A 25,745-nucleotide genomic window follows, 5' to 3' on the forward strand; every position below is an offset into this window, starting at 1 on the left:
GAGAAAGAAGTGGGAAGGATGGCTGGAAACTGGTTAAAGCAGAGAAGAAAGCAGCAATGGTTAAAAGCTGAGCCCAGTGCAGAGCGGAAGGGAAGCGGCGACGTGTGTGTGTGTGTGAATGTACGAGAGCATCTGTGCAGCTCTGCATAAACAAACAGAAAAAGCAGAAGTCAGTGGTAGTGAATTAGCAGTTAGGGACTTTAGAAAATCCATACAGGAAGCTAAAGAAAAGAGAAATCTCAGGCCACAGGGGCTCAAGACACTGAGAAGGCGCTTTTGAAACAGATGAATCTCATAAAGAAAAGCGTGCAGTAGCTGCGAGCTGGGACAGCCGCCTGTGGGAAGGAGGGCAGGCACCAGCCTCCGCCGATCACTCGTCTGTGCTTGGAAAATATGTCAGAAGGTGCAATTATGCATGAAGCAACAGTGGGAGGAATTAAAAAGCAGCTTTTAAGGTAAGACTTTATCACATCAGCTGCTCCTATCCAGTTCCCTGTGGTGTTTGGGGAGGGCTGGTTGAGGAGGCTGCAAGTTGCCTGGACCTATGGAGCTCTCCAAGGGCACAATCCTGCACCTTCCACCCTCCCAACACACCCAAATCAATGGCGTGGTGTTTGTAAAATCCCAGCTGCGGCTTCCCTGGGTTTCCCCAGTTTGGTGTGCTGGGTGAGCACCAGCTCCCTGTGGCTCCTGCATGCCTGGCATGAGCAGCACCTGCCGGGGGTTGATCTGTGGGGCAAGGAGAGCCCCTCTGTCCCCAGCACTGCTGCTGCTCAGGGAGCTCTCAGGACAGCTGGTGACACAGGTGGGAGATGTCAACCAGCCAGATGTGACCACAAACCAGCCCTTTCCTGGAAAAAGGTGCAGTGAAAGTTTATGGTTGTCCTGTTTCTCGTGGCTCCCAGGGTGGGCAGCCACTGCTCCACCATGCCACCCCTGTTCCCCTGGGATGGGGTGGCACCATGACAGCACTGAGTCAGCCGAGCCTGGCCCACATGCTCCCACCCCAGTCCCCAGCCCTGCTCGGCACTGGAGGGACACTATGACAGCTCCGTTTATCACGGCTGAAGCCCTCACCCGCAGTATGGGACAACTGCAGGCCCTGTGACCTGATCCGCTCTACCGAGCGTGGGCAGTGTGCTGCGGTGCCTTTCACAGCAAGCTTATTTCCTCGATCGAAAGGCAGAGGAAAATTATGAGAAATAGGGTTTGAGACATCGTCTCGCCCACTGTCGTCACTGCAGAGCTTCCTTGGGTGCCAGCCTGCAGAGCTGTGGGAGGACGTGGCCGGACAGGAACAGGAAAGTGGGGTGTTTTCCTGCACAACACCCCTCCCGAGCCCCAAAACGACCCCGTGCCTAGGCTGCCTCCCTCCCCTCGAGGGGCAGGGACCAGGCTGGGGCTAGGAAGGGCTGTGGTACCCGGATCCCTCCAAATACACAGAGAAAAATATTGTAAAAGCCACGAAAACTTTTAAAAAATAAAATAAAACCAACCCCCACGAGAGCGCAGCCGGCCTGTTTATGCCGCTGCCTCCGCGGGCGCGGATGCGATAAGATAAAGGCGCTGACGGGAGGGGCGGTGCGGAGCGGTGCGCACCCGCGGAGCTGCCGGCAGGGCCCGAACGGACTGACGGACTGGCGGACTGACTGACCGATCGACGGACGGACGGACGGACGGACAGAGGGAGCAGCCCCTCCGCTCCGCCCCCGCACAGCCTCCGCCCTCGGTCGCGCCGCTCCGGTTTACATAACCCGCCCCGGGGCCGGGGTCCGCGCCCTGTGGCTCGGCGGAAATGCGGAGCCGCCTGTCCCGGTTTCCTGCTTGAGCCGTACCGAGCCGTACCGAGCCGTACCGAGCCGTACCGAGCCGTACCGAGCCGTGAGCCCCGAGCCCCGCCTGGTCCCGCCCCGTCCCGTCCCGTCCCCGGCCGCGCCGCCGCGCTCCACCATGGGCGAGCGGCAGCCAGACTCCTTCTCCTGCAGGTAACCGCGGGCGCGCAGCGGGACCGAACGGTGCTGTACCGGGCTGGGGAGGGCTGTACCGGGCCGTGCTGGGACGGGCGTCTCCGGGAAGCGGCGGCTGCAAAGCGAAAGTGGCGGCGGCGTCCAGGGGGAGCGGCGCAGCGGCCGCTCCTGCTGCTGCAGCCCCGGGAGCTCTGAGAGCGGAGCCTCTCCTGTCGCCGAGCCCCCGGCAGCGTGATCCCCCTCTCCTGCCAGCCCCGAGCCCTCGGACCGATCCGCACCTCCCTGCACCCCTTTTCTGCGGGAGGACATTCTTATCCCGGGTCTCTTCTTCTGGCTCCCTTTGTCCGGGGGCCACGGTCACCCTCGGGGATCCCCGTCCTCCCAGCACCCGTTTACCCCATCATCCCTCCCTGTCCCAGGGGGCCTCTTCCCCTGTGGGTGCCCCAGATCGCGGGGACACCCATCTTTCCAGTACCATTTTACCCCAGAGCACCCCATCTTCTAGGATCCCTGTTCCCCTCAAGGTCCCTCATTTCCCAGCATCCCTGCCCTGGGGACCCCTGATCCAGGGGTGCAGCATGCATGGAGCCAGCCCTGCCCCTCTCACCAACTTGCCCAGAGCTTCCTGCAGCCCCTGCTATGCGGGTGGCCCCTCTTGCATGGGGTGATGCCCACCTGCCCCAGCCGCTGTTGAGGGGTCCCCCTGCCCGTGGGAGCCATGACCTGTGTGTCCCTCCCACTGCCCCCTTGTCCTCTGCCCCTGTGCCCACTGCCAGCAGCAAGCAGAGGTGCCAGCCTGAGCCTGCCAGGCAGCGATTCTGGCTTTCTGCTCCCTGCAAACTTTGTTGGCTCACAGGCAGTGCCTGGCTTGGCAGGGACAGGGGCTCGGAGCGTGAGGCCAGTGCACCAGCGGGCAGTAACCCGGCAGCCTCCCCGTGCCCTGCCGGCGTGCCCAGTCCTGCTCGTGCCAAGCCCTGGCAGGGTCACCCACAGAGAGCCCAGACCCCTTGGCTCTGGCAGCAGCATAATATGGTCATTGCTGCCCAGGCTGGGATTTACTGTCAAGGAAACCAGGACAAGTTGTTGAGCTGCGATTTCAATATTGTTGTTGCAAATTGATTCAAGATGTGCTGGAGTTGTGGGATGGTGGCCCAGGGACTTTGTGGGTTGCTGCGCTTAGGTAGGAAAAGCAGGCAGAGGAAGAGGTAGCTGGCGTGGGGACCTGGCACTGCTTGCCCTCGTGTGTCCCCGTCTGGCATTGTGCTTTGGTGGCAGGTTACGATATTGGAGTTTATAGGCCTGTGAAATTACTGGCAGGTTTCACTTTGACTTGTTCGGGACTAGATTAACGCCTCAGATTTCTTTGTAACTTGCTTTTGGTGTGAGAGAGCATTGTCCCTGTGCATTCCCGCCATCCCCAATACTGCTTTTATTTTCTCCTTTGCTTTTGTGTGTTTATTACCTCTAAAAAAATTCATTTTGGTTTCGCTGGATCCCAAGGAGCAATGTGTCTGCCAGCACTGTGTATTGCATCGTAGAGATTTGGGGGCAAGTACCAGTGGCTTTTGAGGAGACTTACATCCTCCTCACCCAGAGCAAACCCTCCCCACCCATGCACCCACATACCCACGAGGCTGCCGGGACTCATCCTGGCACTGCATAGACATCGGGACAAATCCCAGCGGGTGAGACAAAGTGAAAGCGCAAGAGCTCGGTGCTGGCGGGGTTTGTGGTACCGCCAGCGCTGCCGTGGCTTGGTAAGGAGGAAGAGCCAAATCCGGCCCTGGGGAGGCTGATGTGATGGGGAGGGAGAGCGGGGTTGGCGGGGGGGGGCTTCGCTGCCGGCTGCTCCCCCCTGTCCCCAAGCAAAGCTGGGGACCCCCAGCCAGCCGCTCCCGCGGGACTGCTCCCTGTGTCCCGCTTCTCCCACGCCCACACCGCAGCAATTCATTTTGTGCAACAAAACAAACCCTGTGGAGAGAGGCCACCCCACTGCCGGGCTTTTCCCTGCAGGCTGTGGGTGTAGGAGAGCACGATGATGTAAACTGGGCTGCAGGGTGCCAGACGCCACAGTGATGGGCACTGGAAGGAATGGCAGCAGGCAGAGGGTCTTTGGGGAGCTGGGCTGGCCGCGGCAGCTCATCCCAGTGAGTTCCTGTGGGCCAAGTGAGCCTGGAGTTTGTGTTTTGCCTGCAGTGGGTTTGGGATGTGCTGTCTGCATCCCATCTGTCCCAGTGGAGCAATCAGGGGAAGCCAAATGTGTGGATTTCCCCTGGATTTGAAGTGCCGTAGGATCGGCCGTGTCCCCAGAGGTCTGCAGTGCTGTTCAGCCCACGCAGAGCCGTAGATTAAGGCCAGCTCTGGCCTTTAATACAGCAAGCTGTGTAGTGTTGGGTGTTCAAATAAGGAGTGTGTATGTCCTGTGAGAAAGTGGGAATAGGAGAGCAAAATTAGCCACCCCCTCCCACCTCCCAGCTTTTAAACTGAGTACCTAAGAAAGCACAGCCTATATGAGTATGTGGCAGGGTCTCTGCAGCCTGCTCCTCTCTTGCTTTTGAGTTTGTCAGGTCAATTTAGCCGAAGGAGAGGGAGGGAAGGTCCTGAGACCCCCGGGCTCCTCCAGCTTTCATGAAAACAGACAGTGGGTTGCAGGGAGCGATGGTGCTCAGAGATGCGGTGCTGCACCCTCACCCTCTAATGAGACCCCAGAGAATCCACACCACCCAGAAAGAAGAGGAGGATGGTGCTGGGCAGGTTCTGCTGTGGGTTGTGCTGGCCTGACACACAAATGGTCTTGGCTGGTTTATAGCGATGCTGTAAATATGTGGGGGCTGTTTTGGGACCCTGTTCTACTCCTTACCTCCCCTCAGTCCCACCCTGGGCATGTGGGCTGGGTCTTTCTGTTCTGCTTGGGGGAAAATCAGCAATATTTACCCCACTGGTGAGAGCAGGCTGCTGGAAAGGAGGAGAGGCTCGGCTAAAGGGCAGCAATAAAACTTCATGGGGCTTTCCATGGGTGCAGCATCAGGGCTGCTTTCCATGGCTGTGCTCGTTCTGCAGGGGATGTGCTGTGAGCACATCATGTTGTCACCCAGCTTACAGGAGGGTGAAATTGGGGTGTTCTCCTCTGTTCCCCTTGTTATTCCCTATTGGGAGGCTGCAGCTGAACCCTTTCCCACCTCTCCTCCCACACCAGACCCTCCTGCATCTCTGAGCAGCTGCATCTCATTCCCACCCCCAAATGGTCACCCGTCTTGTCCCCCTCTGTGCTCCCAACCCCGGGTCACATCCAGCTGGTCCTACAGCACCTGCTCTGTCCATCCCCAGTGGATTGGGATGCAGAGAGGGGCTGCACCAGCACCATCCCAGGGGGATGCTCCACACTACCCAGCCCTTAAGAGCCCACCCCCGGTGGGCTGGCCCCCCCGGGGACGCACATCCCCCGAGCTCCCTGCACCGGATCCTCTCCCATTGAAAAGTGCTGTTCATTGTAACCCAGCCTTTTATAGCTGACTCGCGAGCGGGCTGCGGGGCTGTGCCAAGAAAGGCTGCTGCCGGCTCAGAATAGCTCTTTTCATGGAGGACATCCTGGGAAGGAACAATGTTCCCGCTCTTGGGATTGTGGGAACTTTGTATTTCTGCTACTCGGGATGCTGGGAGCTGCGGGGCTGGCGAGGGTGTCTCCCAGCCCTTCGCTTTGCTCTCTCTTGAAAATAGTCCTGGGGGTAAATTTTAAATAGAGTTGTGCTTATAAAAGGGAGCAGAAAATGCCACCGGCTGCTTTTCCTCCAGTTGGGAAACAGTTGTTTCTGAGAGCGCCGGCGCATAAATCAAATTTCCTATTTACATTGCTGCTGTGCACTTTCCTGGCACAGAGAGTCGTGGCGAGGAGCTGAGGCCAGTTTCATTTTCAGATCGCAGCGCGCTGGCTGCGCTGCACATGCTCCGGCGTGCCTGCGCACACCCGCGTGTAAGCGTGCCTCTGCACCGGCCCCGGCAACACCGGCCCTGCTCCGTAACCATTCCCTTCCAGGCTGGATATTTGCAGCGCTGGGTGCTGGAGGGTGCCCTTCTCGCACAACAGATGCATTTACTGGGATTTTTGCCACTACAAAGGCACAAATAAGCCATTGCCGGTTCCAAGCTGTGGCCCCAGGGTTGCTGTCCCAGCCGGGGCAGTGACACTCACCAGGTTGGGCAAGAGTTTAATGCAATCAGCTGGGGGTGGCTGGGCTGCAGGGCTGGATCCTGCACAAGCTGGGGCTCGCTGCCCCAACCACATCAAAGCCAGCCCGTGGCAGGTCCATCCCGCTCTCCCTCGAGCTCCAACCCCAGCACCCCAAACCAACCCCAGCACCCCAAAGCAACCCCAGCCCCCCAAACCAGCCCTGAAACAGGACAGGCTGGGTGACGGACAGCTCTTGCAGTGACAGGGGGGGTAGGACAGTAGCCCCCCAATCCCAACCAGTCTGTGGTGTGTCCGAGGGTGGGTTGGATTCTCCATTTGATGCAAATTAAAGCAATTAGCTGTTGCGACAAGTCCTTCGACTCAGTGGTGACGCACAGGACGGCCAGGAGCCCCTCATGGGAACGTATGGGGTATAAGGGATGCGGATGTAAAGCCAGTGGCTGCTGAATTCCAGTATCATGGAGCATGATGGGCTGGAGCAGGGAGAAGCCCACAAGGTATCAGGTACTCAGCATCGCTGTGGAACATCTCTGCCAAAACCTGGGACCATCGGAGGAGCAGGATGCTCAAGTGTCAATTCAGCCGGGATAACTATTCCCACGTCAGAAGTCTCTGGGCATGAGCAGGGAGGACGGCATCGTGGTTTGTGTGGGCAGGAGGAAGCACCGGGGGTATATTTCCCATTGTTGTGCCATTTGGAAAGATCACGTTGTTACCAGAGATGGCCTTCAGCTGCTTCCCACCTCGTACTGCAGGTGAAGCCCAGCTTTTCCCACACTGCAAACCTCTCCTGAAGCCGGTGCAGAGCAAGCCTGAAAGCTTGGAAGGTGAATTCCCTGTGCTGGGAATCTCCCACCCATCTGAGGAGCCATCCACATGGTTGCCCCGCTTCCCTCTGCGTTTTGTGGGGAGCACCCCGCCGAGCGTTCTGGCGGTGCCGGCGGCCACGGCGGCGATTCCCGAGCTCACGGAGGAAGCGGGAGCACAGGCAGAGGATGCTGAGTCACGGGCAGGCTGGCGGTGCTGATAGACGCCGGCACAGGGGCCCCACCGGGGGGTTCAGCTGGGCCGCGGAACATGGGGCGCACACCCGGCACCGCCGCAATGCCGGCCGGCTCTGAGCCTCAGGCGGCTCTCTTCTGAGAAGCCGGGCCCCGGCGGGGCTGGCAGGGGGCAGATAACATCTCCCCTCGCTGAGAAACTTCACAGGACGTACTAGGAAGGGCGGCGGGTGGGCAGAGATAGAGCTTCGCTTCCCAGCCTTATCGCCTCCTCGACTGCAAACCAGATCTGCTGTGTTCTGCATCGTCCCGCTCGCTTCCTCCTGATCTGTGTTTATTTTTTATTTCCTTTAATTTTTCCTCCCCTTGACAAATGCAATCACTTTTCCTCCCCTCCCAGCAGCCAGGGTGCTGCTGGCGGGTGGCTGGAGGTTTGGGGAGATGGCAGTGCCCATGCTGGCGCGGCAGGATCTGGGTGGCTTGGCTGATGTTTCCTGCCCGAGCGGGGTGCACAGCCCCGATAAGTGCTGCGGGTGAGCACGAGGCTGGGCGGTGAGCTGCACGGTGGGGAACGCTGCTGCTGGGCCCAGCCGGGCACGCCGGGGTGGCTGCACGCCAGCCGTGGGCGCCGTCAGATTGGCCTCGCAGCGAAATCTGCTCAGGGCACAGATACGGTCTGGTTTGCCAGAGCGCAGCGGCCCCTCGGAGCGTCCCCCCCAGGGACACAGGCTCAGCTCTGGCCATGCCAGCGGTGCAGCCATGTCTCCCCAGGCCAGCGGGGCTGCGTAGATCTGGCAGGCAAGGCAGCTCCGTCCCTGGATTTCTGCAGCTTTTCGTGTTGTTTCCTCCCCTCCCACCCCCACTCCAGCTTTATCAGCTCCGTTGAAATAGATCCCTGGAGAGAAACCCGTCGGCGCTGCGAAGCGTTGGCAGGAGCGGAGCGGATGCAGCCCGGCTGGGCGTCCCCGTGGGACGGCGGGCAGCTGCCGGCGTCTGTGCTGGTGGGAAGCGGTGCTGACACCCTGCTGCGGGACCTGCCTGCACCCCACCTCGCACGTGGGGAAACTGAGGCATGGCCCTATGAGGTGTGGATGGGGATACAAGGCTCTGCAGTGGGGCTGGGCACTCAGCATCTTGCGTGGTCATCGGTGGCAGTGGACAAGCTGTAGTGGTTGCCTGTATGGCCATGCCAAGAGGCTGTTGGGGCTGGGAGGAGGCACTGGGGCTACCCTAACAGCCCTGTGTGCTCTGTCTTGCAGCACGGCCGCCTCGCTGGAGCCACGGCAATGAATGGGCACGCTCTGCCGGCCGGCACGCCAGCACATCCCCGGGGCTGGCATGAGTTCTGCGAGCTCCACGCCATCAGCACCGCCAAGGAGCTGGCGCGGCACTACCTGCGCTTTGCCACCGAGCACCCGCACCATGACCTCCTGGCTGCTGAGAACTTCTCGGTGCAGTTCACCGACCTCTTCCAGCAGTACTTCTGTCACGAGGTGAAGGAGGGTTTTGCCATGAACCAGCTCCGCATCCTGCCCACCGGCCCGGCGCGGGATTACCGGGAGACGCACCGGCGGCATACGGACGCCTCTTTGGGCACGGCGGCCACCAAAGCCGAAGTGGAGCTGGGTGCCCATCCCGAGCACCCCAGCCGAGCCCCTGAGACTGCCCCAACGGGGCTGCGCAAGTCCTGGAGCTCAGAGGAACTGGCGGGGCAGGCGCGGCGGCCGTTCTCACTCAGCCAGCTGCGCAGGAGCTGGCGCAGCCTCTTCCGACGGCGTTCCTCGGATGCCCTCCTCGGGGATGGGGACGGGGAGGTGACGGCGGAGGCAGCTCTCAAGCCAGGACTGGGCAAGCGCATCCTGCCATGGGGGCTTTCGCGGGAGCAACCCCCCGAGGTGCGCAAGGAGGGGGTTCTCAAGTATGGGCTGTTGGATGAGAGCTCCCTGGACAGTGGGACACGCTGGCACCGCTGCCGCCTGGTGCTGCGGCGAACAGGGACACCTGAAGGTGAGGAATACGTGCTGGAGCTCTTCGACCCACCCAAGGTAAGGAATCATAGAAACATGGAATGGTTTGGGTTGAAGGGACCTTCAAAGCTCCCTCAGTGCCACCCCTGCCATGAGCAGGGACATCTTCACCAGCTCAGGTTGCTCAGAGCCCCGTCCAGCCTGGCCTGGGATGTCTCCAGGGATGGTTCATCCACCACCTCTCTGGGCACCCTGGGCCAGGCTCTCACCACCCTCAGGGGCAAAAATTTCTTCCTCATGTTGAGTCTGAATAATGTATCGCCAGCTATTGCCTGTTTTGGCCAGAGGGACATTGTGGGTCCCTCAGCAGTGGGCTGGGGATGATGCCAGAGTGACAACACATCCCAGGGGAGGAGCCAGGGACACGGTCCATCCCTGATCACAAGGGATTGTCACCGTGAGCGGTGTCAAGGCACAAGCCCAGGGACCAGACGGGTTTGCTGTTCTACTGCTCGTTCTCCTCGGTGAACATACAAGGATGCACTGTGTATATTTGAGACCCCAGAGCCACCGCTGTGTGCTCACCTTCGGGTGGTGAAAGATGCTGTGACCATGTGCCAGGGACGATGCACGTGCTAATTATTGTGATGGGTCGAGATTGCATTTCTCCCTGCTGGGACCCCAAAGCTGGGTTTTCCAGCTGGAAGCAGAGAACCTGCTCTGCAAGCTGATGATAGAGGCTGGTGGGTTCCATCCTGCTTGTCTGCAGCCCCATGGACCCATCCCAGTAAGGCAGGGGGGCAGCTTGTCTGGTGAACCCCAGATTCACCCTGTCCCCTCTGTGCTGTGGCTTCAGCAGCCAGGGCATCTGCTCACCTGGGCAAGCTGAGAAAGAAAGGGGAAAATAGAAATTAGGCTCTGTGCCTTCCTCTGCTCCCCATGGGACCTTTAAGGGAGTTTAATTTTATTTTCGCAAGTACTTTTGTGGTTAGAAATTGAAGTCTTGACTACCCCGGGGAGCTCCCATGGTGCTGAGGCACCGGCTGGAGCGGAGATGATGCAGGATGTGAGTGAGCAGGGAGCGCTGCCGGGGGGAGCTGCGGGGTTTAATCTTTAAAAAGACAGTTCCTCCACATGGCAGGTCTTATGCAGGCCTGATGGGCTGGGTTTTCTCTTTTTTTTCTTTTTTTTTTTCTTTTTTTTTTCTTTTTTTTTCTTTTTTGGTGCTCATTTAGCTTTGACGAACTTGTGCTTCGGAAGGAGGAAGCCTCGGGTAGAGCCGGAGCCCCATCCCTGCCTTCGGGCTGTGTTTGCTGCTCACTGCAGCACCGCGCCAGGGAGCAGCTGGCTAAATTCCTGCGATTTCTGTCAAACAAGCCCATATTAAATATGAAAATAAATAATAATAATAAAAAGAAATTAGAAACACCCCGATTTTAGAATCTGAAAGCTAGTTTTGCTCCGGTGTGTCGGGCTGCAGTTTGTCCCAATGTCCACACAAAATAAAAAAGTAAAAAGGCTGTCAGGCCCTCACTGCATCCCCCTGTCCCCAGGACCTGGTGCTTGCAAACACTGCTTGTTCCCTTTTTTTTTTCCTTTATTTTTTCCCCTTCCCTCCCCTTGGGAAGCACACAGCACATTCCTCCTCTCTGCACAGCCCTGGCTTTCCCCCGTGGGTGGGAGGCGTTTAAAACAAGACATTTAGTGAGCCCCCCCGCTATTCTGCAGCATTATTCCTTGCAGTTTGCACCACTTCTCCATCCCGCAGAGATTTCCAGGGGTGTCCCTGTGAGGCGGGGGACCCTGTGGTCCCCTGGGACCTTGAGCCTGCAGTTTTCTCAGCCAGGTCCGTGGAAAAGGGGATGTTCCTCGCTGGATTTTGCGAATCTCTGGAATAAATTGCTTCCTGTGCAAATATTCTCAGGGTGGGTCCTTCCTTTCTAATTAACTGGGTCAAGGCCAGATTCTATCTCCTTTACAGCAGGGTAAATCCAGCCCCTTTCCCAGTAACTGTGATTGAATTTTGAGGGTGTTAGAAAGCCCTGGGCTGTGTTGGTGGGTCCCATTCCCCAAAATCAGCAAGAACGCAAACTGGGGAGCAGTGGGAACAGAAAAGCTTCTTGGTGGGTTTCTTTTGTTTGTTTTTGCTTTGATTTGTTTTTTTCTCCTTTAAAATAACTAAATAATAACAATATCTCCCTGGGGAAGGCTGCAGGGAGCCCCCTCCATCCTCCAGCCCTGGGATGCTCATAGAGTGTTGCTGCTGCCTTTTGCCCATGTCATGGTTCTGTTCCTGATTTGAAGATGCTGTTAATCTTTCATGATGATCAATGGTTTTAAATAAGCAACTGTAAAAACAGCCCTGGGGGGTTTCCATCCCTGGCTGGTCTCTGGACTTGGTCATCCTCAAGGTCTCTCCAGAATGTCTTCCTCTTCTTCCATTCTACTAAATAGTAAGATGAAAATGGAAATTCAGCTGAGCCTCACGGCTTTACAGCATCAAGCACCCGAATATTCAGCATGTTGAATGACCTTGGAAAAGCGGGATGTGCAGGGAATGGGGTGGCCCTATGCGTGTCCTGCCACAGCTTGGCTGCCGCTCCATTGCTCTGCTTTTGACAGCTTTTATCTTATTTTCCCCTCTGTTTTCCCCCTGGTGTGCTCCAACAGGGCCTCTTGGCCTAATCCCATAACGTGCCCAGCATCAAAGGGCGCAGGGTGCTTTGAAGAGCCCTAATCCCATTTTTGCTGCCTGGGTGGCTGCAGCCGGCACTGCGCGGGGCCAAGGGCTGATGAGTGCCAGCACTGCCGGCGTTCCCGGTGGCACTGCCTGGTGTGGGTGTCCCATCCCGCAGGGATGTGCTAATCTTATGGGAGCTCCAGTCTGGATGAGATGGGACTCCCTGTGCTTGTGGCCAGTGTGGGGTTGGTTTTGGCATCGCTCCTTCCTCCCTCCAGCACTGGAAAAATGATGTTGCCCAGGAGGGATTTGGAGACAATGGGATGCAGAGCAATCCCAGGAGCAGGATGGATGAGGGGTGCCACTGGGCTCTGGGCAGCTGGCACAGAGCAGGGGACACCCAGACCCTCACCCTGGGGACACGCCGGAGGGTGCCGGGGTAGAAGGGCCAGTGCCAAGGGTAGGTGTTGATGCTCTGTGGCATGAAACCATCCTGACGTGCAGAGCAGGGGGCTACTGGGGTATCTATAATGCTTGTATGTGTGGATATATATATACATGTAAAACCCTGGGTATGGTCCTAGGTGTGCAACCCATGTGGATTCTCTGATGTGTAGTGTGAGGGCGATGCTCACTGGTACTCCTTGCTTTCCGTGGAGGCACATAGTGGTTTCTCCTCTACCACATTTATTCTCATATAATGTGTAGGACTGTATAGCTCAGAGGCCTCTCCACCTTCATAAATTTAAGCCAAGATTGGCAAAACAATCTTGAATATTTTAGGGCAGCCCTGTGGGGTTTTGGGGTGCTCCGGTCACCAGCTGAGCCTCAGCCCCAAGTGCCTTTTCTATGGCCAAGTCCTAAACTCTGTGAAAACTGTGATTTGCAACGGAAATGTCCCGAGCTGTTTCTGTTGACCAGATGTTTTTACAGGAAGGAGAAGGGAAATGGGATTTGCATTTGTGCTGGTTTCTTTATAGCATTTTAATGAAATCCAGTGCATCCCGTAAATTGACGGCACGCCAAGACAAGCTGGGAAGACTCTTCCGCTGCAAACCCGTGGTGCCTGTGTCATGGCTCGTACGTCTTCAGCCGTGGCTGCAGGAGGAGCAGTATTTTTATCTCTGCTCAGCCTGAGACTGCTTTGACTTCCTTTTTTTCTTTTATTTTTTTTTCTTTTCCCCTTCCTTTCACCTGAAGCTGGTTTCTGAGAACTTGCTGCCTCGTGAGCAAGCAGGTCCTGTCTGCTGGGCTCTGATTTTCAGCGCCTGGGGCTCCACGTGGCAGCCAGCCAGCCGTGGGGTGTGGGATGTCTAAGCGTTCTGGTCCCCATCCCCATCCCAGCTCCTCCTGGGGCTGCTTTGTACCTCCAGGAGCAATTGGAGCCACTCAAACGTGGCCTTAAGTGACTCACCTGAGGATATGTGGCGGAGGGAGGGTTGGACAGACCACATTTTGGGAAGCCTTGACCCCAGCAGCAGCAGCTGTGTTTGTACCCCTATGCCAGCAAACCCCCTCTTTTGCAGCACAACACTTTGCTTCAAATCCAAACCCTCTTTCCTTTTATTGGTGACTTGTAATTATGCTTAAAAACTGGACGTGCCAAGTTGGATGCACAAATGCCCTTGTTGCTACTGCAGCCCAGTGAACTCCTCTGTTCCTACACAAAATGATGCAAAATGGTGTTTTCTTCCCAGGACCACAGGAGTGGGGCAGCGAGTGCCCCACAAGAAGAGGTTTTTTTGGTCATGGGAAGCATCTCACTGTCCCATCATTGCTGTGGCCTGGGAAAAGGCACATTTGTGTCAATCTGGATCCTATTTGGTGTTCTCCATCCTGTAAGCCGAAGTGGGCTGGACCATGTGTGCGCCTGCCCTCGTCCCCATGGTTCACCCAGAGGTGACCTGGCTCACATAATGTTTTTTTTTCCTCTCCTTGTTGCATTAAAAAATGTTGAAGGATCCCAGGCTGGCAGGGGGTTGCTGCCTTGATCCTCCAGCCAAGTGTAAGGCTGTTGCATCATCCCTTGGTGGCCAGACAGCGCATGGCCAGAGAGCTGCATTCCTCCCCTGGCATCCCCTGGGGTTGCATCCATCTCCCTGCATCCCCAGGGACCACATCCTTCTCCTCGCATCCTTCTGACATCTCCAGAGGCTGCATCCTTCTCCTGGTAACCCTAAGGACCACATCCCTCTCCCAGCATTTCCAGGGACCACATCCTTCTCCTGATATCCCCAGGGCCTGCATCCCTATTTTGGCATCTCCAGGGGCTGCATCCCTCTCCTGACAACCCCAGGGACCACATCCTTCTCCTGGCATCTCCAGGGGCTGCATCTTTCTCCTGGCATCTCCATGGACCACATCCCTCTTCAGGGGCTACATCCCTCTCTTGGCATCCCCAGAACAGGAGCTGGGAAACCTGCAATGGGGTAAGAGCCCAAGAGGTTTGGGTGAACAGCATTTCTCTCAGGAGAGGCAAAACTGCACCCAAAGGCGCCCAGAGCTGCACCAAAAGCTGCTCGCAGACTTTCACTGCCGAGCGGGGCGGGCGGCACATCCCCTCGCTGCTTCGCTTTCAGCACCGTGACGCTCGCTGTTCTTCGAAGGCGCACGGGGCTGGGCGTCCTTTCAGCTTTTTGAGATTTTGGTGGTGATTTTTCCCGCCCCCCCCCCGCCTTCTTTTATTTGGTATCGCAAAGTGAGGGTGCACGGGGCGGGAGGGCGATGAGACAAAAGGTTATTTGTCATTTATTAACCACAACTTTTTCCATCCTTGGTCATGCACGGAAAAAACACTTTTAGCAGCGTAACCACAGCCCTGGCGTTAATTGCTGAAGAGCGGAGTTTCTTATTTTGGAAACTGTGTTGCTGGGATGGAGCTTGTCGGGGCTTGATTGGGTTGCGAGGGGAAGGGAGCAGTATGTTTGGATCCCCAACCTGTCACTTCCCCGGGTGCTGGGGTTGTTGGGGTTTGCAGGAGAGGGCTTGTAGGGTTGATTTTCTTTTTAGCCCCATCCTTTACAATCTGTGTCCCATCACTGTGACCCCCTCTTCACAATGGTGATACTTTGCTGGCGGCCAGGCCGTCTCCCTCATGCGGATGCTGCAGAGCCACTCGGGTAGGAAAGCATCACGTGCAAGGCGAGAAGTGAATGAAAAATGGAGATATTAAGTGCATCACAGGAAAAAGGACTGGGAAAGAGCTCAAGGATGGCGCCGCTTCCCCCACGAACCTCCTGCATCTTGGGGGTGCCTGTGGGCACAGGAGGCTGCTGGGTCCCGCTCAGCCCTGGTAGCTGCTCTGAGATGCCCGGTGGGGTTTTTTTTGGGGTGGTTGTCACTTTTTTTTCCTTTTTTCTTTATATTACAGCTCAGGATGTGGTTGCTGCGAGGCTGAGCACTGCTATTTTTTTTTCAAAGGTAAATATTTATGAGAGCCTGCAAGGCAGCGCAGGGTCTGATGGATTCATCCTGGCAGCGGGGGCTTGGCCGGGGTACAACCCATGTCTCCCCACTGGGCAGCCAGTCCCAGCTCCCACCATTGCCCGTCATGGACATCATAATATCCAACGTAATCTTGAGATGATGGTAAAAAATGAAGCATTTCGGGCAAGATCTGCTCTCTTCAGCCAGGCAGGACACAGCACCGGCCAAGGGGCAGGACCCGCTTTGGGGCCAAAATACCCACCTAGGGGATTGAATGTTCCCATGTGGGAGCATCTTGCATTGTCCTGGGTGATGCAAAACTCCCGGGACATCTTGGGGACCATGGGGACTCTGTGAGGTCCATGCTTGACACCCCACGTCCCCCAGCCCTCCAAGGCTGGGTTTTGGGGTGACTCAGTCCCCGGCTGCAGCCGGCTCCCGCTCTCACACAGACACCTTGTTTACTTTCTACGCTCGTTATTTATTCCAGGAAATTATTAAAGCAGCCCACGCTGGAAGCGAGTTTGGCTTAAAATAAAAAAAAGGGCTGGCGGATGCTGCCTGTTTACAGATCCTGTTTATAGCCCTTGTCTTCCTAAACCCTGCTAGGAGCATGAGCTGCTGGATGCTCTGGTTTTGGGGTGCTTTGCAGCATTTTGGGGAGGGAATATTGACTCATTTGCATGGAGCCAGTGACTGCTGCCTCGCTTGGTGGAGGTTTATCGATGCACAAAAAGGGGCAATTACCTCTGAGGACGGGGTGGGGGTTTCTAAGCAGAACCCCCAAGTCCCTCCCCATGGGAATGGGTTTACCTGGTGGCTTGTGGGGTTGCGTTTTGCAGCGCTGCAGGTTTAATTTAATCAGAAATAGGGGCTTGCTGTGTCGATGGGGGTCTGGGCTGTGTTTTCTCATGTCACCGTTCGCCGGCGCTCGGCAGCCGCTCAGGATGGGAACAGAAGGTGCTTTGTGGCTTGGCCACCCTTGAGCCAGCTCTTCAGACCCGCACAAGGGTGCCTGTTGTCACCACTGAGCATGGTCCCCTGGGGGATGGCTCTGTCCCCTGCCGTGCGCTTCAGGGAAGCTCAGAGATGGGCTGTCTTGGAAACTCTTTTGTCCCTCTGGTGTTGGTGAGCTGAGGATGCTGCTTGGGGCTTGGGGTGGGCAGAAAGCAGATTTTGGGGAGGTGATGGCCAGGGGTTTGGGGGCTCGAGCTCACAAAGCAGCCCGTCATCTCTCCTGTTTCTCCACTTAACAGAGGCGGGGAAACCTTCTGCACCCAGCACCCCAAGCCCAGAGCAGAGAACCCCATGATGGTGCTCACTGCTGTTGTCAGTAGGTTTCAGAGTGAACAGCCTCTGCATGCAGGCAGAGAGGCCAGAGTATGCTGCCCTAGTCTTTTGTGTGATTGTGAGTGGCTGTGGGGTGCAGGAGGCCTGTGAGAAGCTGGGGCTGTGCAGGGGAGTGACCCAAATCAGCAAGCAAGAGCCCAGACCCTGTCCCCAACACCATCACAGGGCTGCCCGGGAGGACCTGTCCCCTGGGGATCAGCCGTGGTGTAAATGCCTGAGGAGGAGCAGCGGGATTCACTGTGCTACCAACCACATGGAATGCTGGGATTAGCTGCTGGAGGACAGAGGCTGGGATTAGCTGGGCTAGGATTAGATGTGCTGCAAACCTGCAAGGCTGAGCGCTGGTCTGAGCCGTGGTGCAAATCCGTGAGGATGATCACTGGGCTGAGCCATGGTGCAAACACCCAAGGACACGTGCTGGGATGACTGGTGGTGCAAAGTCCTCGAGGATGAGCCTTGGTTTTAACCATGGTGAAAACTCCCCGAGAACAAACACTGGGATTACCCACAGTGCAAACACTTGAAGCCAATTGCCAGTGCAGCAGACGCCTTGTATCCTCCAGTGTGACCCTTGGTGTCACCCCAGGACCCCAGTGCCACCCTGCTGCCCTGCGCTGGAGCAATGGGATGTGTTTCCCCTCTGCTTCACCTGGCGTCCCTTGACACAGCCTCCCTGCTCCTGCGAAACTTCACAAGACTCCCTGTGGCCGTGGGCATGGGATGTGGTTTTACGCCAACATAACCAGCACTCGCACTGCTGCAGATCGCGGTGGCCTGCCTGTCTATCCCTCTGTCTGTCTGCCGGACCCGGGCTCATGGCAGCTCTGTCTGAGGTCTGTCCCGTGCCTAAGGGACACACCACAGGTTCCGTGATTTACAAGATGTGACAAATCTTGCCTGTATCCATCAGAGACCTTGCACAAGGGCCTGACTCAGAGTGGAAACGAAAGAGCCGGCGTGGGGAAATCCCCGGCGTATGGAGGGGCTGGTGACAGTGGCCACCACTGTCGAAGGATTTGCTCTCTGCTCCGCACAGTCTCGGCCCACTGGACCTGCCGTCATCACTCTGTCACCACCGTCACTGCTGTGCCACCACTGTCATCACCATACCACCGCCATCATTGTGCCACTGCTGTCATCACCGTGTTACCACCATCATTGCTGTGCCACCACCATCGTCACCATATCACTGCCATCATTACCATGCCAACACAGTCATTACTGTGCCACTGCCGTCCCCCCTGTGCCACCACCACCTTTGCCAGCTGGGGACTGTGCACTGGCTCCAGCGTCCTGGTGAGACCTTTCCCAGCACGTGTGGGTGGGCTGGCAGGAGTTTTGCTTCCAAAAACATAAATATATATATGTGTATATATATATATATATATAAATCCAAAATATCCTTGTCTGAGAGGTGCAGAGGACCTGCTGTGGCCAACCCAGCCTTCCCAGGTGATGGTTTTGCAAGCAGCGTCCCCACGGCTGCTTGCATGTGAACGCATGGAAGGCGAGTGGAAAGGTGTCTGCTGGGGTGCCAGGGGGAGCATCATGGTGAAAGGAGCTGACAGCACCATGGCCCTGTGTAAACACCAGGAGCGCAGAAGGCGGCAGATGCAGGAGCTGCGGCGAGAGCTGCCACTGGGGCTTTGCCAGGTGGAAACACTGCAGCTCTGCTCCACGCCTGCACCGCCCCGGCGCAGCTGTGACCCTGGCCTGACCTGCAGCTCACGCTCCCGGCACTGCCACAGCACCGAGCTGCCAGTGGCTCCTTCCTGGGTTTGGCAGATGCTGGCAAAACCCAACGTTCTCCCAGTCACCCTGCCCTCCCCAGGTGCGCGGGGGCCACAGGTGCTGTGCCGCTGCTCCTGGTGACAGTGCTGCCAGTGCCACACGGGTTCTCCCCATGCTGCACCGATGATCCCTGTGATACCCCCCAGTGTCCCCCCAGGGCTGGGAATACAGGGACATGGGTTGGGGGGTGCAGTGGGGTGTCCCCGCCAAATCAGGCTGTGGGCTCTGGCAGGATGCTCAGGGCAGAGAGCAGGAGGAGGATTTCACCCTGGGGTCATTTTCTTCCATCTTCCAGTTTGTCCCACGTCCCCAGGCACGGAGGACAGCTCTGGCCTGGCTGGAGGTTTGTATTTTTAAACTCTAGAAAAATTCCCTGCAAAGAACAAGAATACAAATCCCGGGGGGCAGCAGATCGCTGGTGGGAGGACACCGTTCTCAAGCAATAAATTTAAGTAGGTGCCGAGAGCCGGTGTGGCTCCTCTGTCCCCAGCTGATGGGACTGTTGTCCCCATGGGTGTATATTAGGAACAATTTCTTCCCCAAAGGGCTGTTGGGCATTGGAACAGGCTGCCCAGGGCAGTTATGGAGTCACCATCCCTGGAGGGGTTGGACAGACACGGAGATGAGGTTCTCAGGGACACGGGTTAGTGCCAGGAGTGGGTTAACGGTTGGACTCGATGATCTGGAGGGTCTTTTCCAATGGAAATTATCTGCTTTTAAGTCTCTGGGGTGGGAGCTGATGCTGGCGGGGCTGGCGCTGAGCTGGGTCAGCATCCTAAGCATCCTGTCTCAATCCCAAGCTGGGCCAGCCGCGGGGTACCCAGCACCACGATGCTGCCGTGGCACCTCTCTTGCCAGGAAGGCACCCGTGGGTGCCAGGGGAACACACGCTGTGTTGAATGTGCAGTTTTGGTTACCGAGAAATCCCTTTCTCGGTACCAGCTGCCATCGAGCAGGGCATCTTGTGGTCAGGTGCGGCGGTTCGGGGGCGGGGGGTACCGTGCCTGCGGTAGGCACTTCTGCGAAGCCAGACTGGTTTTTCGGGCACAGTATCTCTCTGCTGCATCATTTCCTTCTCCGTTCTTACTCCCTGTCTGCGCTCTCCTGGGGGAGGGACACAGATGAACCCCGGGGGCTTCGCCGAACTCCCTTTTCCTGGAATTTCCCACTTCCTAGGAAAGCGAGAGGCCGACTCCGCGCTGTGGTTGGGTTGTGTGCCGATAAAACCTGCCATACGGATGAGTTTGGGGACGTGCTGGCTGTCACAACCCAACGTGTGGGAAAGCAGCCAAGGATGGGCAACCCCTTGGCTTTGTCCCTGCAGGACTTTGCACAGGATACAGTCACCTTCCGAGGGTGGCAAAAAACCCCGAAACTCCTTCAGGCTAAAGCAGCAGCTTGAGGCACCCCCAGCCCCGCCAGCAACAGTGATTGCAGCTGTAGCTCCAGCTGCAATCAGTGTTGCCGGGGGTGCCGCGAGCCGCCGCAGTGGCACCAGCCCTGTTGCAAAGTGCCGTTCGGCGACCGACTTCTAAGAACTTTCTTTTTGGCGCAGCTCGGTGCTGATAAGGGCTGATCCTGTTCACACTGTGTTTCCGGCCCCACGGTACAGCGAGTCCTGGGGTGAGAGTGTCAAGGGAGGGAGGAAGGAGAGGGGGGGTGGAAAAAGAAAGGTTTTTCTTTAAAAAAAAAAAAAGGCACAACCAAACGTGGTTTGGTTGGGTGACCATGGAGAGTACGGAGATGCTGGTGGGCACCCCGCTGGGGTCATGCAGCTGACTGGGGACATGGCAGGGGTGACTTTGCCACGAGCACCACAAGCTGTGAGCAGAATGAATGTGCTTTGGTTGGTAAATGCCATCAGGTGGCCAAGCGCCTGCAGCCCGGTGTTGTGGGGACGGTGGCCACGGATCAGGGTGGCACAGGGTGCCGTGACTCAGCCGGCTCTATTGCATGGGTATCCCAGGGGTGTTTGGCACCCAAGAGGGTCGCTGGCACCCTGGGTACAGCCCGGTCTCGGTGGTCAGCAGTTCGATGGCCAGTGCACGGGGCAGCAGAGGGAACTGAAAGCTGCTGGGACGTGTATTATTAGTCTTTGTGGAAGTGTTTGCTCAGCGTTTTGTCATCTGCCTGTGTCAGCACCAAACCGGCTGGGTGGCCACAGGGAGCTCTCGGCATGCCAGGCCGAGCCCCACACCCATGGGGGGCTCCCTCCTGCACCCCAGTGTCCCCAGCACTGCATGGTCTCCCCAGAACACACTGCTATGCTGGGAACCCCCATCTCTCTCCTCTCCTACGCCCATCCTTCTGCTGCTGGGTCCTTGGGGACATGAAGATGGGTCCTTGGGGACACTAAAATGGGCCCCTGCTCTGGGCACCGTGTGGTCCCCCTGAGGTGCCCCAACAGTGGACGGGCTGTGCTTTGTGGGGTATTTCCTTGCCACACAGGGTATTTCCATGCCAGTGAGGTATTTCCCAGCAGAGTGGGGTATTTCCATGCCTTGGGTGGTTCCTGGCAGGCTCGACCCATGTCCCGTCCCATCCCATCCCATCCCATCCCATCCCATCCCATCCCATCCCATCCCATCCCATCCCATCCCATCCCATCCCATCCCATCCCATCCCCAGCAGGACATGGGTGGTGTTTTGGGGCATGGGGGGGTCTGGGCTCAGCTAAGCCACTGCTCTCCCCACCAGGGCTCCAAGCCGAAGCTTCTCGCTGTCTGCTCCGCTGTCCAGGAGGTGCGGAGATGTACACGCCTCGAGATGCCTGATAACCCCCACACCTTTGTCCTCAAGGTAAGGCCTGGCCAAGGAGGGCCCACTGCTGTCCCCAAGGCCTTTCCCACCCTCCAGGGTGCATATGGCTGCTAGGAGCTCCCGTGCCAAATTTCAGTTCCTCTTCCCAGCTAGTGAGGGGGTGCAGGGGGGGATGTGGCATTCGCGGTGGGGGATGCTCTGCCCCGGCTGCGGTCAGGGTTGGTGCCCGAGCACCGAGGTGGGTGGGAGGAGGATGCACATCTCTCTCTGAAGCTCCTATGTCCCTTTCCTATGTCCCCCAGGTCACCAATGCCACTGACATCGTGTTCGAGGTGGGGGATGAGCAGCAGCTCAACTCCTGGACGGCCGAGATCCGGGAGTGTGCGCGCAGGGGGTAAGCGCCCGCTGGATGTCCCCGAGCCTGGGGACAGGGACGGCTGCTCCGTGTCCCCCAGTCCCCCACTGCCAGAGCTCAGCCTGGCTTCTCCCATCCCCGACAGGTCCGACACAGGTGACCCTGAGGTTGTGGCGTGCCGGCACCCTGACCCCACGGCCACCAGCCCCACCACCAGCACTGACACACCTGGCCAAGGTGAGCAGTGGGGACAGCGGGGACCCTGAGGACAGGACATCTCTCATAGGGGGACACTGTGTCATGCCGTGGCCAACCGGGCTCATCAGGTGTCCCCAAATGGGGGACAGAGCCAGCAAGGAGGGGACAGGAATGGGGGTGATGGGGTCTCCACTCATCCCCGTGCTCTGGCAGGGAGCCCAGGGGAGGCGGCGGGGCTGAAGATGGAGCAGTTCCTCTCCTCCTGCCCCTGGTTCCACGGGCCCATCTCCCGTGTGAAGGCGGCTCAACTGGTGCAACTGGGGGGACTGGAGGGACACGGCGTCTTCTTGGTGCGGCAGAGCGAGACACGGCGCGGCGAGTACGTTCTCACCTTCAACTTCCAGGGCAGAGCAAAGGTACGGGCGGGAGAGGGGCTGGGGGGGAAATCTCACAGGATCCCCTTGGGCAGCCCCCCTGCTGCGGCATGGTCTCTGTCCCATCATGTCCTACCCCATGGAGACAGAATCATATAATTATTTTGCTTGGAAAAGACCCTCAAGGTCATCAAGTTCAACCGCTAAACCACCCCTGGCACTGCCCCACATCCCTGAGAACCTCATCTCTGGTCTGTCCAACCCTCCAGGGATGGTGACTCCAGCACTGCCCTGAGCAGCCTGTTCCAATGCCCCACAGCCCTTTGGGGAAGAAATTGTTCCCAGATCCAACCTCAACTTCTCCTGGCACAACTTGAGGCCGTTTCCTCTGCTCCTGGCGCTTGTTCCTGGGGAGCAGAGCCCGACCCCCCTGGCTCCAAGCTCCTTTCAGGCAGTTCAGAGATCAGAAGGTCTCCCCTCAGCTCCTGTTCTCCAGCTGAACCCCCAGGTCCCTCAGCTGTTCCATCACACTTGTGGTCCAGCCCCTTCCCCAGCTCCATTGCCCTTCGATGCTCTTTTGGTCCCTGCCCAGATGTTCACAGAGGGCTGGTGTTTCTGTGCCCACTCCTGGGGGGCAAAATCCCCCACGGAAAGCTGGGCATGCAGCACATCATGCTAATGCAGCTTTTCCCCCCGACCCCCAAATATCCCTGTGTCCCCCCATCATCTCCTCCAGCAAGGGAGCTAGTGGAATAGTGATGGGTCCCTGCTTCTCCCCATAGCACCTGCGGCTCGCGCTGACGGAGCGAGGCCAGTGCCGCGTCCAGCACCTCCGCTTCTCCTCCATCCTGGAGATGCTGCACCACTTCCACCGCTACCCCATCCCGCTGGAGTGCGGGACGGCCTGCGATGTCCGTCTGTCCAGCTACGTCGTCGTCCTGCCCCAGCCGCAAGGTACACGAGCACAGAGGAATGGGAGCATTCCCCTGGGGTGCAGGGATGGGGGGGTCCTCTCTCCCCAGGGTGGGTGCACGTGCACCAGATCTGGGTCCTTTGGCTGGGGTGGAGGTGGAAACATTGGGGTAGCAGCACAAAAGGTGACTCCCGGGCTCCTGGCTTCCTTGTCTAAGAAAGAAGCCACTCCAAACCAGTGGGTGCAGGGTGTGCCCCACACCCCAACCCCGATCCCCGTGGTGTGGGAGGGCATCCCCTGACCCCCCGTCTCTCCCCTCTGCCCACAGCTCCCGGCTCCGCCAGCACCGTCCCTCTGCCCCTGCCCGTTCCCAGCTGGAGCTCGGAATTCAACCACGTCCCTGCCAGCTCCTCCTGCCCCCATGGCCCCGACGAGCCCCCCCCGGGCCCCCCACCAGAGCAGATCTTCCACCTGGTGCCGCCGCCGGCTGAGCTGGTGCAGAACCTGCGCCCCGGCGGGGCGGCTGCGGCCCCCGGCCCCCGGCACCGCAGTTCGGACTACGAGGTGGAGGCACCGGGCCGGGGCCACATCCGCGCCGTCGACAACCAGTACACGCCGCTCTGACGGGCACTGGGATGCACTTTCGGGTGGAGAAATCCTCGAGACTTCCCACCGAGAGAAAGAATGTACCTTGTTTCTTCCTTCTGGTTAGGGATGATTATTATATTTTTTGCAAGGAAGGGGGTAATTTTTCACTCCGGTATGGGTGTGCTCCCTCTCTTCGGCCTGTTAAAGGGCCTTTTAATTTTAATTTCTGTTGTTATTATCAAAGCTTTCTCGTTACTGTTTACACACGCCACTCGTGCCTGTGCCCCCGTGTGCCGAGCATTGCGCCGTCGGGCTCGGTCTCTGCCTGTCCCTGACATGACAGCGCCCGGCGGAGGAACCGGGGTCTTGTGTTACAGCCATAGAAATGGAGAAAGGAAAAAACAGAGAAAAAAGAAGTGGATTATAAATTCATCGACCAGTTGCTGCTCTGGGCCGCGCCGGCGAAGACGAGCAAAGCCCGACCTGCCGGAGCTGAGCTCTGCGTCGGGCGGGGATGATCGTGATCAGAGTTTGGGCTTTATTTTTAGATAAGGCAAAAACTGGCTTTTCTTGCTCTTCTTTTTTAACCCGGCACAGTTGCAGTCACTCCCCGCGCCAGCCGGAGAAATACTCACACCATTAGCCTTGCTAATTAAGACATGAACACTAACTGCTGCATCATTAATAATGTCACTAGCTGAGAACTAACACGGAGACTGACAGCAAACGGCTCCTCCCGCTGATGGGGACGTTTTATCCTGGTGATGGAGGCCTTGGAGGCACAAATCTAACGTGAGGCTTTCCCAAAAACACTTTTTTACCTCTCCAGCATGGGTGCTGCCACCTCATTCTCACCTGCCTTTTTATTCATCTGTTCTCTCCCTTTTTTATTTTTCTTTTCTTTTTTTTTTTTCTTTCTGTTTTTTGTTTTTTCCTTTTTCTTAGTTCCTTTTTTTCTTCCTTTTTTTTCCCTTCCTTTTTTTCTTCCTTTTTTCTTCCTTTTTTCTTCCTTTTTTCTTCCTTTTTTCTTCCTTTTTTCTTCCTTTTTCCTTTTTCCCTTTTCCTTTTTCCTTTTTCCTTTCTTTTTCTTTTTCTTTTTTCCTTTCCTTTTCTCTTTTTTCTTTTCACTTTTTTCTCCTTTTTCTCCTCTTTTTCGTCTTTATTTTCTCTTTTTTCTCTTATTTTTTTCTTTTTTTCTTCTGCATTTGTCTTTTTCCTTCTCCTTTCCTTTTTTTCTCCCTCTTTTTTCTCCCCCCCCCCCCGGCCCCGCTATCCAAGCTGTTGGCCGTATGTAAAGCCGAGCACCAGGCTCTGGCAGGCGAGGGGGCGCCAGCACCGTCCCCGTCCCGTCCCGTCCCGTCCCGTCCCCTGCAGCCCCAGCTGCCGCTTCACCTGGGGCAGCCGCCCCCAGAGAGGAACCGCTTCTGCAAAGCTGCCACTATTTTGAGAATAAGGAAGGGGCCAGGGCCGTTGCGACACACGGGAGGGGATGTTCGCAGCACCCAACTTCCAGATTTCTCAGCTCCCCGGGATTTTGGATGCAAAACTTGCCTTTAAATGGCCGCACAGGGAAGCCTTTTATTTTTGTTTTTCCTTGACATTGCAGGAGAAGTGGGAGCCCTCAGGAGCATTAACATTTAGGAATTAATTTGAAAGCAAGCGAACAAAAAGCCTTGTGGGTCGCAGTTAGGGAGCTCTGCAGAAATCCAAGCTCTAGGCAGGGCTTTGGCGTTAAGCCAGCATGGGGTAAGCCCGGTTGGTAGCCAAAGGCCAAGGAGCCAAGCTCTGCTCAAGGGCAGGAATTGCCGGGGATGTCGCACCAGCAGGAGCCAGGACCAGGCAGGGACAAAATAGCTGGGGCCAAATGCAGCCCAGGGAGCAAATCTGGGTTTAGAAGTAGTAAAGGATAAGGGTTGAGAGAAACAGGATCCCATTGATGTGAGGTACTGTTTAGCATTTGCATTTAGTGCCTCCCCATCTCTTGCCCCAGCTCTCTCCAAGGGCTCCTCTCCTTTGTGCATTTAAAGCAGGCAAAGTAATCCCACCCCCTACCCCCCCCATTTTCTCTGTTAAAAAACAACTTGAAAATGGATGCACGGGGAGGAATCCTGTATTTCGGTGGGGACCAGAATTTTGTCACATGCCGTCACACACTCACTCTTGAAACAGGAGCGTTAAGAGCAAAT

At 57.1% G+C, this 25,745-nt stretch overlaps 1 protein-coding gene across 4 annotated transcripts; it reads left to right on the top strand.

Annotated features, from left to right (window-relative positions):
• The first annotated feature begins 315 nt into the window (after window positions 1-315).
• Window positions 316-23,747, top strand: SH2B3 (SH2B adaptor protein 3). Of its 4 annotated transcripts, none has more exons than XM_065033516.1 (8): window positions 316-455; window positions 8,417-9,202; window positions 21,069-21,170; window positions 21,434-21,525; window positions 21,632-21,723; window positions 21,898-22,100; window positions 22,841-23,012; window positions 23,300-23,747. In XM_065033516.1, the coding sequence occupies exons 2-8, from the start codon at window positions 8,444-8,446 to the stop codon at window positions 23,593-23,595; spliced, it is 1,716 nt and encodes a 571-aa protein (XP_064889588.1). In that variant the 5' UTR covers window positions 316-455; window positions 8,417-8,443; the 3' UTR covers window positions 23,596-23,747. The 4 variants fall into 4 exon arrangements, with proteins under 4 accessions (XP_064889588.1, XP_064889591.1, XP_064889589.1 ...); XM_065033519.1 differs by lacking the exon at window positions 316-455 and adding an exon at window positions 1,783-1,985; XM_065033517.1 differs by lacking the exon at window positions 316-455 and adding an exon at window positions 7,551-7,690.
• The last annotated feature ends 1,998 nt before the right edge of the window (window positions 23,748-25,745 follow it).

The sequence above is a fragment of the Columba livia genome, chromosome 17 (genome assembly GCF_036013475.1).
Source record: "Columba livia isolate bColLiv1 breed racing homer chromosome 17, bColLiv1.pat.W.v2, whole genome shotgun sequence".
NCBI classification, from domain to species: domain Eukaryota; kingdom Metazoa; phylum Chordata; class Aves; order Columbiformes; family Columbidae; genus Columba; species Columba livia.